The 14,148-nt window shown below is 45.3% G+C and overlaps 1 protein-coding gene across 7 annotated transcripts in view; it reads left to right on the top strand.

Annotated features, from left to right (window-relative positions):
* Positions 1 to 14,148, top strand: part of EML5 (EMAP like 5) — a 1,317,369-nt gene that overhangs the window by 692,513 nt on the left and 610,708 nt on the right. For all 7 annotated transcript variants that reach the window (XR_013600929.1, XR_013600930.1, XR_013600931.1 and 4 more), the window contains exon 16: positions 5,900 to 5,993. Coding sequence is in view for 4 of the 7 variants with exons in the window: in XM_078660021.1 (XP_078516147.1) it covers positions 5,900 to 5,993 (94 nt within the window). In the remaining 3 variants the exon portion in view is untranslated. The remainder of the gene's footprint in view (positions 1 to 5,899; positions 5,994 to 14,148) is intronic.

Below are 14,148 nucleotides of genomic sequence, written 5' to 3'. Positions count from 1 at the left end.
TGTGATTCTATGGTATGTCACTTGCTAGTCTGTAAACAAGTAAAACTCCACGGTACTCACAATATTTTAGCCCCTAATTTGGCTTGTTTTTTAAAAGGGACACCGGTCCCGGCAATTATTGCCACACTGACTCTGCTTTCTAACAGCAGTTATCTTATTCTAAATAACCACAACTGATGCAGCTTACGGGCAAGCATCCCGTAAATAGTAACAATTTCACAATGTGTTACATGTTTTAGCAATGTTCTCTTTCCACCCCCACATGGAATTGTAGATAGTTTGCTGTGGCCTTCCATTCCAACTTTAAAAACAGATTTCAATAAGCTAAGCAGACTCAAAGCGATATTGTTTCAACAAGAAGTCGCTCCCAAATCAGCTCATGAGACCTACGAATTGCAGGTGGCGAGAACATCAAATGAGATTCAGTCACTGGATCAGAGTTTCATCGAATTTAACACAGGTTGCCCTGAAATGCTTCTGGCAGCTTCTGGAAAATGAGGAGCATGTCTGCTCATTCGACTTACTTAATTGAATGGCATACCTTTTTACAATGGTCGGTTCTGACGGCGTGTTGGAGCTAATGGCATTCCACTTTTACTGTGATATTTTTGATTACGGGGAACCACTGTAAATGAGACCAGGGAAACGTCACTATGGACTTTTATTTTTTATCTATTAGTGATTTTTTTTCTTTGTGCACCATTCGTTCAGCTCGGAACATTTACAACAATTTTGCCTTTAATCCTCCCGCTTTGCCTCTGCTTCCCTTTGAGTTCTGTTTACCTCGCAGCTACTGACCTGACCAAGGGGAGGTTGTCACGTGGCCTAAGGGGATGTTGTTGTCTTCACTAAGTTAGCATGAGTTCTGCAGACAGTACGCAGCTTTGTGCACATTACTACAGGCTTTATTTTTGCAAAGACTTTGTTCGTACTTTTCACATGAGAACTGTCTGCTGTGTGCATTCTCTGCCAGTTCCTGGGATTTAGTCTGAAAATTGTGAGCAAGATTGAGAAGCAGCGCCCCTTCACCTAGACAAAATATAACAATGCAGCTGTTGTTTGGAAATCGTACTTTAGTATTATTGGGATACATGCATAGGGGGCACCCACTTGGAGAGGGAACTTTCCAGGGAGAAGACCGAGACAGCACCTATGATGTAGAACTACCATCTATAGTCTAAGGTATTGGGTTTGCAGGCAAAACCCAGAGATCTTCCAATATTTAATAATGCTTCTTCTTTGCAAGGGAGGGAGGTTAGGCTCTATTGTCTGTTCATGATGATATCTCCCTTCATGATTTATGGACTAGCTGCTATGCTGACTTAATTTGTATTATGCATTTTCCTGCTTGTTGTGGCATGTATACTGCATGTTAGAGCATGTTAGTTAAAATAAATATTTTAAACAGGTTTGTGTCTCTGTCAGTTCTGATTGTGGACAGGCACAAGAGTGGGAGCGAAAGGGTGTGTCTTACAACCGCAAGTCCTGAGAGATTCGGGAATGTTGTGTTCTGAGGTGTCTAATCACTTGTTTCTCTGTGAGTGAGTAGGAGGGCAAGTGAGATACTATAGCTAGTCAGTCCTGGGCTCATGGGTACTAAGGTGGTAGGATGACTCAGTTCCTACACACTAAGGTCCCATAATCCTATGCATAGTTCTGTTCTTGGGCAGAATCCCTGCAACAGTGGCACACAGCAGCAGGTAATCAGCCCAAGCCAGCCACTATTCAGGAAGGGTATGCAGTCCCTTCCAATGGAAGTAATCATCCTTGTGCACAAAAGATTCCTATGGCTGTCTGCACCACGCGGTTCCAGGATGTCTGGTCCCACGTCCCCACAAGTGTATCTCTGCCCTACTGAAGTATGGCACCAATATTATACTGTAGTGTACCTTTGACGTAGGAGGTGGTTCAGAGGGTTTCTTTTGAACCTCACATGTCTCCCTTAAATTTCAGTCCTGTCTGCCAAGAGGCCGTGGAATGCTGATCTTAATCTTTAGTGCTGTCATGATCCGGCTTCCCAGAGGCCAAGTGTCAAAACCTCTCCCTCCAAGTCTATCCAGCCAGGCCCACAAATGGCAGAGGCCCGTCATTACAATTGCATGTCCAGTGTTTATAGTGGTTGCTTGGGAATGTACAGATGTGCTCCCATAGCTTCCAGCGTGGACTGGAGTCAAACTGAAAGGCACACAAAGAGATTTAGAGCAGAGAAATGCCCACTTTCTGGAAGTGTCATTTCTAAGCTATTAGGGACAAAGCCACCTTTACCACAGAAGAGGGGTTGCCATTGTGAATCCAATGATAGGAAACATTATGAGGCTGCTTCACGGCAAGTCATTATTGTAGCCTGAAGTAATTTCAACCATTCCCCCATGTTAATCTATGGGAAGAGTAAACCTTATAGGTAGAGAAAGCGCACATGGGTATTCTTCACTACCTGGACAGGGAACACACATTTGTAACTGCCTTGCCTTTCACATATCACTTGTTCACTCCACAAGACTTACACTAGGGGTGCTTTAGGGGTGGTGAAAGGTCCCCTCAGGAGTGGCCAGAGGTTTAGAAAGGCATACATGCACACACACAAGCTTGCAATAGCATGCTTGGGACGTGTTTAAAAACATAATAGGTGCAAGTGCGCACACAGAGGACAGCAATGGCAGTCTTGAGACATATTTAAAAACATCCAGTAAGTACCACTTCCTAGCATGTGTAGGATGGGCGCGCATGCACTTTCACACTGCATTTACAGTGGGAAAGTGTCCAGAGCCCTAAGGCCACCTAAAAAGAATCAGCAAAACCCAGGAGGAAAAAGCAAGACCTTTAGTGAAACACTAACTTGAGTATCAGGTCTAACACTAGGGACTTGTATATAGTTTGAATTCCCCTTGCCTTATTATATTCTAGGGACTTACAGGGGTCTGTCATTGCCAATTGTAATTATACCTAATTACCATATACCTTTTTAATCAGAGCACTGGCCTTGGCAGCAGAGCCCAGGGCACAGTCCTAGTTAGTTACCACCAGTATCAGTCAAAAAATGGGGGTGATCAGGGCAAAAAAGCATGACTTTTTCACGCTACTGCACTCTGCTCCATGCGAGGGCGCAAGTTATAGTTACTTTAGGGGATGAGTGGTTTTTGTTAGTTTAAAACAGTACATTATAACTGACATTTTCACTTAAGTATTGCCAATCACTTTTTAGATAAAGTCGAGGACATCTTTTCATCTTTTAATAATTCTAACAATGGTCTCCCTCATGAACCAGGCACAGATATTAATATGGCCTCGCAAACGCAATACTTTCTGACTGAATTCCCTCCGCTAGCCAATACAGATACAGCTACACTTCTGCAAAATTTGAAATCAGGCTCCCCCTATGACCCTTACCCTGTTAAAATAGCCAAATTGATCCCTCAAATTTTTACTATGGCTCTGACTCCCCTTTTTAATATGGTACTGGGGATGGGAAGTTCTCCAGCGTATTGGAAGACGGCCTCCTTGATCCCGTTGCTAAAAAAAACAAATCTGGACTCAACAGACATTCGCAACTTTAGACCTATCTCTCGCCTACCTTTCCCAGCCAAAATGCTGGAGAAATGGATTAACAGACATCTGAGCAGTTATCTGCAAGACGCTGAGGTGCTTGACTGTACGCAATACGGCTTTCGGGAGGGCCACAGTACAGAAACTGCCCTCTTAAAATCTACTGACGAAATTAGGAAAACTTTGGATCAGGGGGGTAAAGCAGCAATGATCATGCTGGATCTCTCCGCAGCGTTTGAAACGGTTCATCATGATCTTTTGATGGACCGTTTGTCAGCCTGCGGAGTAAAGAACTCTGCCTGGAAGGTCTTAAGGTCTTTCCTCTCTGACCGTAGGCAGATAGTAGCCCTTGGAGAGTTTTGTTCGGCCCCTTTTCAACTTCCCTGTGGGGTCCCACAGGGATCATCATTAATTCCAACCCTATTTAACGTGTACATATCGTCCCTGGCTCCATTGATAAGATCTTTTGGATTCCACCTTACCTCCTATGCGGACGATACGCAGATAGTGGTATCCCTCCTTCCAGGACTAGAAGGAGCGGTTAGCCACAAGCTACACGATTGTATGGAAGCAGTTGGATCATGGATGGCCAGTATTTGTCTTAAATTAAACTCTGACAAGACTAAGGTCATTCTATTTGGTAATGATATTAACATGTGGACCCCAGAATGCTGGCCGGACTCTTTGGGACCTCTGCCTGTACCCTCCACACAAGTGAAAAACTTGGGACTGTATTTAGATGACAGACTGGACATGAGAAAACAGGTTAACGCTGTGGTGTCATCCACGATGTTCACTATCAGAACTACTAAGAAAATCCTCCCTTTCCTGCCTAAGGAGAGTCGACAGACGGTGGTTACGGCACTGGTTATGTCAAGACTTGACTATTGCAACAGCCTCTATTTAAACATCCAAGAGAGGCTGTTGCATAGGCTACAGATGCTGCAGAACACAGCTGCTAGGCTGATTTCAGACATTCCCAAATGCTCCCTCATCTCTAGTGAAATCTGCAAACTCCACTGGTTGCCTGTAAGACAATGAGTACACTTTAAATCTATGTGCCTTGTCTTCAAATCACTTCAGAATCAGGGACCATGCTACCTACAGGACCAACTTCAATGGTATCTACCTACCAGACCGTTACGTTCATCAGCTCAAAAACTAGTAAGAGTACCATCAGTGAAAAAAGCCAGTTGGGGCGGTAAAAGCTTTGTGGTGGGCGCAGCAAAACTATGGAACCAGCTCCCCTTTTATCTGAGGAGCTGCACGGAGTTGCTTCCATTCAGAAAAATGCTTAAATCCTGGTTGTTTTAGAACCACCTCCGGACCGTGCTACTCGTCTTTTCTCCTCAGGATAGCAGATAGCACCAGGACACCCACGGGTAACAGACGCGCTCTATAAATTAATTAACATAACATAACATAACATCCCTTTAGCCTTTGTTTTTCAGTGAATATATTTCCTACTGGCGATGGCCAGTAGGTAGTTACAGTTAGGACTTAGTTTCCATAGGAAAGGCTTTATTTGTTTTGCCAATACCTTTGGCACCATTTGACGAATCCTCAAGAAATTTTCAAAACTAGTTTGCCACTCACTTCAGCTGGTCCACCTCTCTGGGGCAAATCGAGTTAAATTAATGCACTAGGGCCCGTCTCCTCCCCGGGGCAAAACATATCAGATTCATGCAGGGGCCCACACAGCCCTACTGCAGTCCTGGGGACTGCCACCTTCTCAGGGCTGAAATAAGTTAACGCCGCACGGCCCCCCCACGTGGAACCATTTATGGCCCTGGGGACCACCACTTCTGCTACCTCCCTAGGTACCCACCCTCAGGATGTAACTATTTGATTTTTCTTGGTGGGATCTGATAGATCTCACCAAGCAACAGCAAACTTAACTCTGCTTTCTGCAAGTCAGAGCTGTCAAACAGCTCCGAGCTGCAGAAAGCTGAGTTTTCATCTATTCCCTTGCATGTAAACATGCGTGCAGGGAAACAGAGGAAAACATTGCTCCCGTAAGCAGGGAGGGGCAGAGTTATAGTTTTCTTAGGGCATGAGTTAAAGTATGTTGATATATCTGTAAATATAACAGGTGCATTTCTATGGTTTTGTGTGTGTAAATTTTGAACCGAACTATAACTTCCCCACAACCTTTTTTCTATTTATGTGGTGAAACTGTTGTTGTTTTTATTTTTATTTTACATTATTTTCATACTGAGGAATATTTGCACATAAAATATTGTATTGCGTGATGCCAATAGTAAATGACAACACCAAGCGCTAAAAGCAAATGTAACTGATTATTCCAACTTTCATAAGTGAAAAGTTACCTTGTTGATGTTTCTTCTTTCCCCAGCTGATGGCAAGCGCTTGGCTTCTGTTGGGATAGATGACAATCACACCATTGTTCTCTGGGACTGGAAGAAAGGAGAGAAGCTCTCTGCTGTCAGGTAAAAGATGACCTATATACGAGATTGTATCAGTTTCAAAGTGGTTCAAGAGTTAAATAATATGAACACTTGCACATGATGCATTTGCGAATTCACAAAGTTTCTGAATATTTGATGTGTGAGATATGTTTTTATGTATACTTCAAACTGCACATTCCTCACCTTGAGACTTCTCTGGTGCTTGATTAGATATGGAAAACTTTCTGCAATCGCTCTTGAATGCAGGCAGATGTGCCATTGGCCTTCGCATGATTCTGTCCCACTTGCGGGTAATAGGACATGGAGCATCATATAGGTGACCCTGTGTTCTGACGTTGGTTCCTCATTTTACACACCATTCAGTGAGGAGCAATAGCTCCACTCCTACCTACTTGGGTTCATTTAGAGTGTTCCAATCTCTACAACTGACAGAGTGCAGGAATGTCTCCCCTTAAAACAACAGGATCTAAAACATGCCGTACTTGCAAGCAGATGTTGGTTACAGGCCTGCATGATTTTTGCCTCTGATATTTTGGCACTAAACATGACTCCTAGTTCTATGATAAATGCTCCTTTATGTACTTGAAGGCCATCAAGGCTCAGGAAGCCAAATTCTACTTTGTAGAACATAAGAAGTGAGGCAGGCATGTTCAAAGTTGCATGCCTATTCCTGGTTCCATTCCCACTTGCTTTCTTTAGGTAAGTACTGGACAAAGTAAAAATGCAAGTCCAAACGCATTCACAAGAAGTCGCAGTGAGTCTCTGCCTCCGTGACATTCACATTCCCAGGAAAAGGCACACAGTTGGAGCTCAAAGGGGCTGATTCCGGCATCAAAATCTGATTTGGATCCAATTCTCATTCTGGAGCTGATGCTCTCTGAATATCCGAGCCCACTATCAACTCTGCGGACGTTTGTGGCCATGCTGCCTCTTTGCAAAATTATCCCGGGTCCCAGGGGAGCGCTTTCAGATCTGCGCAGATTTGTAATGGTGACCAGTTTATCTTCTGGCAGTGGTTTCTTTCCCCAGTGTAGATCACCCTATTCAGCCTATACCTGTACCACTTCCCACTGTTAGGCTTTGGCCTCCTTGCCGGTTAGTTCTGTACTGGCACCGGTTCATTCAACTTTAGCTCCACTTCCCACTCCACAGAATCGGAGCTGACATCAGTAAATGGGGCTCCAAGGCACACAAACAAATAACCAATGCACAGCCTCCCTTTGAGAATGATTATCCTCCAGTTCACCTGCCTTAATAGCAGTATTTCAGGAAGATGGAGACCGACTTCAGATCTTGCCACAATATTGTTTAAGGTCTGGAACTTGCTCCTTATAAAAAGGATCTTTACATACAGAGAATGTTGCTGAGGAGGCAGATAATTTGCTCCCCCCTCTTTTACTGATGCTGGCCTATATCTTGACCTCCAAAATGCCAGTGGTCTAGACATATTGTATGAAACTCAATTAAAATATGCGATTGTGGCCCCAACTGAAAAAAGTGTGATGGTGATGCATTAAGCTGCAGATGCGCTGGTTGCCTACTGTGGTGATTAAAGCCAGTCTTTTAAGAAATATCTGGCATATTTGAAGCCTTTGCTTCCATTCTACAATGCCCCAACTGAGTCCCTCATAGGAGTCTGCCCCAGACCTCGATCGTCGCCACCAGTATGTTTACCCTTTGATTGGTGCCATAGACCTTTGCTGTTGATCTAACCTTGTTAAGCAGCGTCGAACTCCTGAAAGCTTATTGTTTAGGTGTTTACAGTACATATTTCAATACGAAAGCATTCCCAACTGCACTTCTGGACAAGAAAGTAGCAGAAAATTAATTCCATGTGCAAGAAAATATTCTCTTCAGCTAGCCTGATGCACCAATCCTTTAAAACTGTGTGTCTCCTCGGTCACTATACCCAGGCCCTGTCCGACTGGAGGACTGCTGGAACACCTTTTCCCTAGCTGTTCAAGACAGCCAGGACATTGGGAGACACTCTTGATCTGGACTGTGTTGCCTAGGCTGTCGGCACTAGTGCCATATTTCGATGTCACGGTTGGATATATGCAACCAGGCTTTCTGGAAACATCCTAGATTCTCTATGCCTAGATCATTTGAAGGGGCCAGGCTGCTGTGTGAAAAGGTGGATTCCACGCTACAGTGCATCAAGGATAGTAGAGCTGCGGTTCATTCTCTGGGGCTGCTCTCCTCCACTTGCCAGTTCTACCAAAAATTATGAAAATTCTGTGGTTACTTGAGGAGCTGCACCTACATACAGAAGCATCAGTTGCAGTCTGTACAACAGCCAGCCCAATGATTTTGTGTCTTTAAGGGCAGAGGACGTGTTAGGGGCTGAGGTTACCCACAAGTATGCTTATTTTCCTCCTTTCTACTTGTCGCTGTCAGGTTGCTTAAGCAACCTGACAGCGACAGGCCTTAAACTGCCATCTGAGACCTTCCGCTGGTGTGAAATTACGTCTGGTTAGTAGGATGCATCGTATTGTTCTAATTGGATGCACCCTTCCATTGTGAACTTAGCTACCCCAGCCTACCCACAAGATGCCCACAGATCATGATGTTATACTTTCCAGTGAGATTCAGATGTTGCTGGACAAGGGAACACTCAAGGTGGTGCCTAATGTTGGGAGGGGTATGGGATGTTATTCCCTCCTGGCCCCAGGCAAGTACAGGCGGCTGAGGATGGTCTTGTACCTCAGACTCTTGGTTGCATTCCTCAGGAATGAGAAGTTCAAAATGTTGATACTGTCCCATATCCTGATTTAAATGATGTTCTTGTACTTTCAGGACCCCTACTTCCATGTGCTGACCCTGCAGTCCCATTGACATTACCTCAATTTTGTGGTAAGGGTAGAGCTTTTTCAATACATTGTTCTGAACTTCACTTCCCCACGCCCGCCCAGCGCTTGCAAAGATTCTGGTTGTGATCACTGCCCATTTTTATTGATCATGGATACACGTATTCTTTTATCTTGATTACTGGATACTGAAGGAAAGCTTTCCTCTGCTTATCTGTGACCACAATGGGTGATCTTTTCTTTGCTTCTCACCCTATGGTTCTCGATCAAAAAATTGAAATCCCATCATCAGTACGTGCAGAGGATTCTGTTTATGGAAGTCAACCTGGACACTGTGATGTTAAAGGCTCTGGAACATGATCATGATATTTCATGAGTGGGCATTAGTTCTAGTATTACTAATTCTGAGGCATTTTATTTTTGGGATTGGTGCCTTGTGTATTCCGCTAGTGCCTAATGCTGATTGACACGTGGCCCGTTCTTTGTAACTTTTGCCTCCAATGGGCTTAGCAACTGATGTGCCTCTTGGCTCCGGATTTTTGACAATGCTGCACAGGATCGGCAGTGGTGAATGGTGGATGTCCACCTGTGGCAGGCTACTTTATTTCCTACCAAGAGCTCACAGGGGTGATAAACAAACCCTTTTGTTCTAGGGATCAACTAGGGATGTGAAGATTTGGCCACCAATAGAACAGTGTCATCACATCAGCATTTTGGAGTTGAGAACAATCCATCTGGCCTTTAAGGCAACTGCCCTCCAGTTGTAGGAGGCAAGATGGCGTCCGGCTAGCTTCACCGTAGTGATGCTCCGCCGAGCATCCCCAGACTGAATCAAAATTATCTACCATCTATCCCGTTATGAAGCTCTGATGCGCGCTGATGGAAAAAGGATACTATTTGAAGAGGCATGCGCAACACACAACAAAAAGAAAGTGTGTTCGTTGTCCTTACCTGCTCTCTCCAGTTGGACTGCAGTCTTCCGCGGCTGCTACTGCCTCATCGTGGCGATCTCGGCCGGGCTCTGACCTCATGGATGCTAGCAGGTCTGAGCAAGCCCGCATAGGCCAGCCGAGTAGAGGATTGCATCGCGGACCCAATAGAAAGTTTGGGCCGTCAACGAAGTTGAAGCTGACAGGCTTCTTACACCGGCACAGGCAGAGTGAAGGTCTGGTGCGCAGCTCTACCGCGAAAAACGGGCAAAGTCCGGTAAACGAGGAAAGAATCACTGGGCCCAGAATCTGCTTTTCGGGACCAACGCTGAACATGTCTGGTAAGGGGGGCCATGTAACTAAGCCAAAAATCTCTGTTAACAACGTGAACATTGTGAACTCTGGTGCACAACAGGGCTCAACCTCAGTACCTCTCTGGCAGAGGAAACCCGACGCGCTCAAGCAGGATGCCTTGAAGCGAGAATTACAGGAGGCCAAGGGTAAAACTGGCAGCGATTAAAGTACTAAAAAAGGACATAGTAGCAGCTAGACCCCCTTGCGAAAGTACATTGGCCCCTATCACAACTTATTTAAAAAAATCCCTGGGATGTCAGCCTTTAATCACCGCTAGCTTTGAGGCTATGAGTGGCGAGTTGGCTTCTACAAAAATGGATAAACTGGCTTGGGGGGGGGGGGGGGGGTAGTAAGCGACATATTGCAAGTCACAACAGATCTGACTCCACAGGGTATCAATACGGCCACAGCTTCATGCCCGGATACACCTGCAAACCCCCTGCCTTCTAGCAGCCAGGAGCCTCGTATTGCCACTCCAACACACCTTCCCCCCTCATGCACTTCCTCGAGAGCGGAAAGAGCGATCCCCTTGCAACTATCCGATGCTACAAGGAAAGAGCCACAAGGAGGTGTAATGACCGAGACCGCCATATAATGAAAGGAAGGGAGAACTCATAATCTGAGACCTCTCACCAGCAGCTCTCGGTCCGTCGAGAAGCCCAAAGCCCTCCTAATTGGATGGAGCCTGGCATCACAGAGATACCTTGAAACATACACGAGGAGAAGCTACTCTTCCCTCGCTACATTGGTAGGATAGGGACTCCCCTTCCTATATACTCCCCACACATAGAGGGGGTTTGTTCCCAGCCCTGAAGAAAGTCCTGGACCTATATGGCCATCTGTATGGACTGAAACATGTCGGCACTAGGGTCATAGGACCATTAAAATCCAAATAAGAGCCACTTTTAATTATAATTTTTAACGATCCAACCAGACCAACAAATAAAGGGAAACCAGGGGTCTGATTGAGGTATTCTATCTTATAATTCCCCATCCTTCATCTCTCAAAGAGCTACCCAACACTGTGGTTGAGCCCACCTCGACTTTTAGGAGTCGTGGTGACCCAATGATGAAGCATGACACCACTAGGGTGTGTGAGGGTAACTAAAAAGAACTAGTGTTTCCCCTCCATACAAGTGGACATGACTAGCAAGTCCAACATACCACTAGTGATCAGTCATTCAGCCCCCACTACTACACACAAGGCCTAAATTTCTTGTGTGTTATACTACCTAGAAACTATTCTCAGGCCTAGTCATTTTTGGAGTATTTTGTTGTGATAAAATAATTGTATAAAGGATATACTCCATTTTTCCTCTTAAACCCCCCGGTTCTCTTGATATTGTACCAGAGACCCTTTGTGTTATAGTAATGAATACACCAGATAACATTGACCTTTACTACTCCCTTACCGACGACTCTGTAATGTCGGATGTAAGCATTTCTCTATCCAGCGAGGAGGAGGAGGGGGGCGGAAACTGGTATAAAAGCTCTAACTCTGGTCAGCAGGAGCAGCATTCCTCTTCTAAAAAACTATTTAAGAAAAAAAGGGACAGAGTACGCCACAGTAAAGAGCCAGAATCCTCCGACAAAGATACTATTCCTGAACTGAAATGGGATTATAGTGGAACTCCTCCTCTTTTGGTACACTCTAATTCAGATGATTTGTCTGGGGGGAACCAGACTATTATTAATGCTAACATTCGAGCAGTAGCAGCACCCCCCCCCCCCAAGCGCCTTGAGACCCTCCGGGTAAGTAGTGCGCTATATAAATGTCCATGATTGATTGATTGATTGAATCAGAGGACTTGCAAGGCAAGCACAACAAGGAACCTGCCCTGGCTGATATTTTGGGGTCCATCAAAAGCTTTCAAGCTGAAGCCAAAGCAGACAGCCGACAGCAAAAAAACTTCAAGGGTCAGTGAGGAAGGTATTTATTTATTAATAAACTGCATGATTACTTAAAATCTTTACAGTATAAAAAATAAAAAGCTTTATGAACGTCCCAACTCACCCCTCACCCAAGTTCCATCCAAACATAAAAATGAAAATCACTTTAAGTTAAAAAACTAACATATTAATCCTGATAAGCTGTCCAAAACAGAGTTCTTTTTAAAAGGAGTAATGTATAAGTTGTACAAGTGTTTCCCAGCTGATATGGGGAGGCACATGAAAGTTCGGTAGAGTCAATTCATGTACCAGGGGCTGTTAACGAAAGATGGATTCTTCGTAGATCTTTAAACCAGCCCAGGTTGGATAACTGGGGCGGAAGGCTTCCGGTTACTTTGCCGACAATGCCGTTAAGTGGGAGTCGAGTGCCATTTTTACCTGGTATATACATTTCCCAACTCTGGCTATCAAACAGGTCGTGGAGACTGAGAGGCACCAGTCCGAAGTCTCTCTGCAAGTTCTATAATCCGTGTTCCGTAAAATCGGGAGCAGCAAGCGATGGCGGTCATTGGCCAGCTTTGTGCAGCAGCACAGCAAGTGTAGCCAGGATTCTCTATGGTAATTGCATAGACGACAGGCCAAGGTGCCATCCGTACGGGCCCATTTGGGGTTCAAGTCCATGATCCTGAGGGCCAAAAGTCGAAAGTACAAAATTTTCTTTCTCGCGTAGGTGGATACTGGATCTTGCAGGTAAGGTTGGGGTTTACCTGGAATATATGATTTGTCCAGGGCCTGAGTTAGTGGATTTTGCCGAAGAGATGCTAGGTCAAGACCAAAGGAGATGATCCGGACTTGTCGCTTGACTGCTTGGGCCCAAGCTGAGAAAGGAATTTCGTGCAGGTGCAAACTCCTTCTTTCGATTTTCAATGCTGCAATAGCTTGTCCTACCTTTGAGTACCAGGGGGAGCCCACCTCATCAAAGATTGATTTTAGGGAGTACTTTAGCGAATGTTCTGGTGCTTTCAATACTCTAATGTAGAGTTTTAAAAGGTCCCCCAGTAATACCAGCTCAGGTCGCTTAAGGCCTATTTCTAGCCTTAATCTAGTGTTCCTTGCGTATCTAGGGGCCTGTAGCACCATCTTATAGGCTTTCGCCTGGGCCGCGTTGACCATTTTGTCAAATGCACCAGGGTAGGCTATGTGCCCATATGCAATGGCAGGGATCAGTTTTGCCCGGAGCACTGTAAACATTGGTTCTGCTGAGGGACTGTCCAAGCGGTGGCATAAGCGTCTTAGCGACAGAATGGTTTTGTCAATTTTAGGTTTCAGCTCCTTCAGATGTTTGGCTGCAGAGGCACTCTCAGATACCCAGGTGCCCAAATAGTTGTAGGATGGGGCAGTGACAATACGGTGCTCTCCCAGAGACCATGAAGCTTCTTTTTTGTGGGGGTATTTGCCAAAATTGACGATTTTGGTCTTGCCCACGTTGATCCTTAAGTCATTTGACTTATTGTATAATGCCAAACTGCTTAAGGCTCTTTGGAGCCCCACCCTAGTGTGGTCCATGATCACCGTGTCGTCTGCATACTGGAGTGTTCCCAAGACGAGCCCCCCCAGCTTTGGAGGTGCTAAGTTGGCATCTTTCAGAGCTGTCCCCATGTCCGCAGTATACAAGTTGAAAAGCATGGGGGCCAAGACGCACCCCTGCTTGAGGCCCGAGTTGGTTTCAATTCTTGCAGTTGTTATTGTGGGGCTTAGCTTCACCTTAACCCAGGTGCCCTCATAGAGCGCTTTTATAGCTTTTAGCAGAGCCTGTGGTAGCCCCCACGAGTCAAGTTTTGCCCAGAGCCGACCCCTGTTCACTCGGTCAAAGGCTGTGGAGTAGTCTATGAAACAGCAGAACAGGGGCGGTTTGTTCCTCGTATTGGCCTTCTTCGCAAGGTAGGAAAGGGCTAAGATGTTGTCAAGAGTGGAACTATGAGCCCTAAGGCCAGTCTGTGTGGGCGGAAGAATGCCATTCTTGTCCACCCAGATCCCTGAGAAGAAGGCGGGCATATATCTTTGCTTCTACGTCGAGGAGAGCTATAAGCCTATAATTGGCCGGGTTCGTGTGGTCCCCCTTTTTATGGATGGGGAATAGAATAGAACCTTTCCAAGAGGATGGCAACATTGCCGTGGCAAAAGAACAACATTGCC

The sequence above is a fragment of the Lissotriton helveticus genome, chromosome 9, assembly GCF_964261635.1.
Source record: "Lissotriton helveticus chromosome 9, aLisHel1.1, whole genome shotgun sequence".
NCBI classification, from domain to species: domain Eukaryota; kingdom Metazoa; phylum Chordata; class Amphibia; order Caudata; family Salamandridae; genus Lissotriton; species Lissotriton helveticus.
Note: the sequence above shows the minus strand (reverse complement) of the source record. Positions and strands in the feature narration are given on the sequence as shown.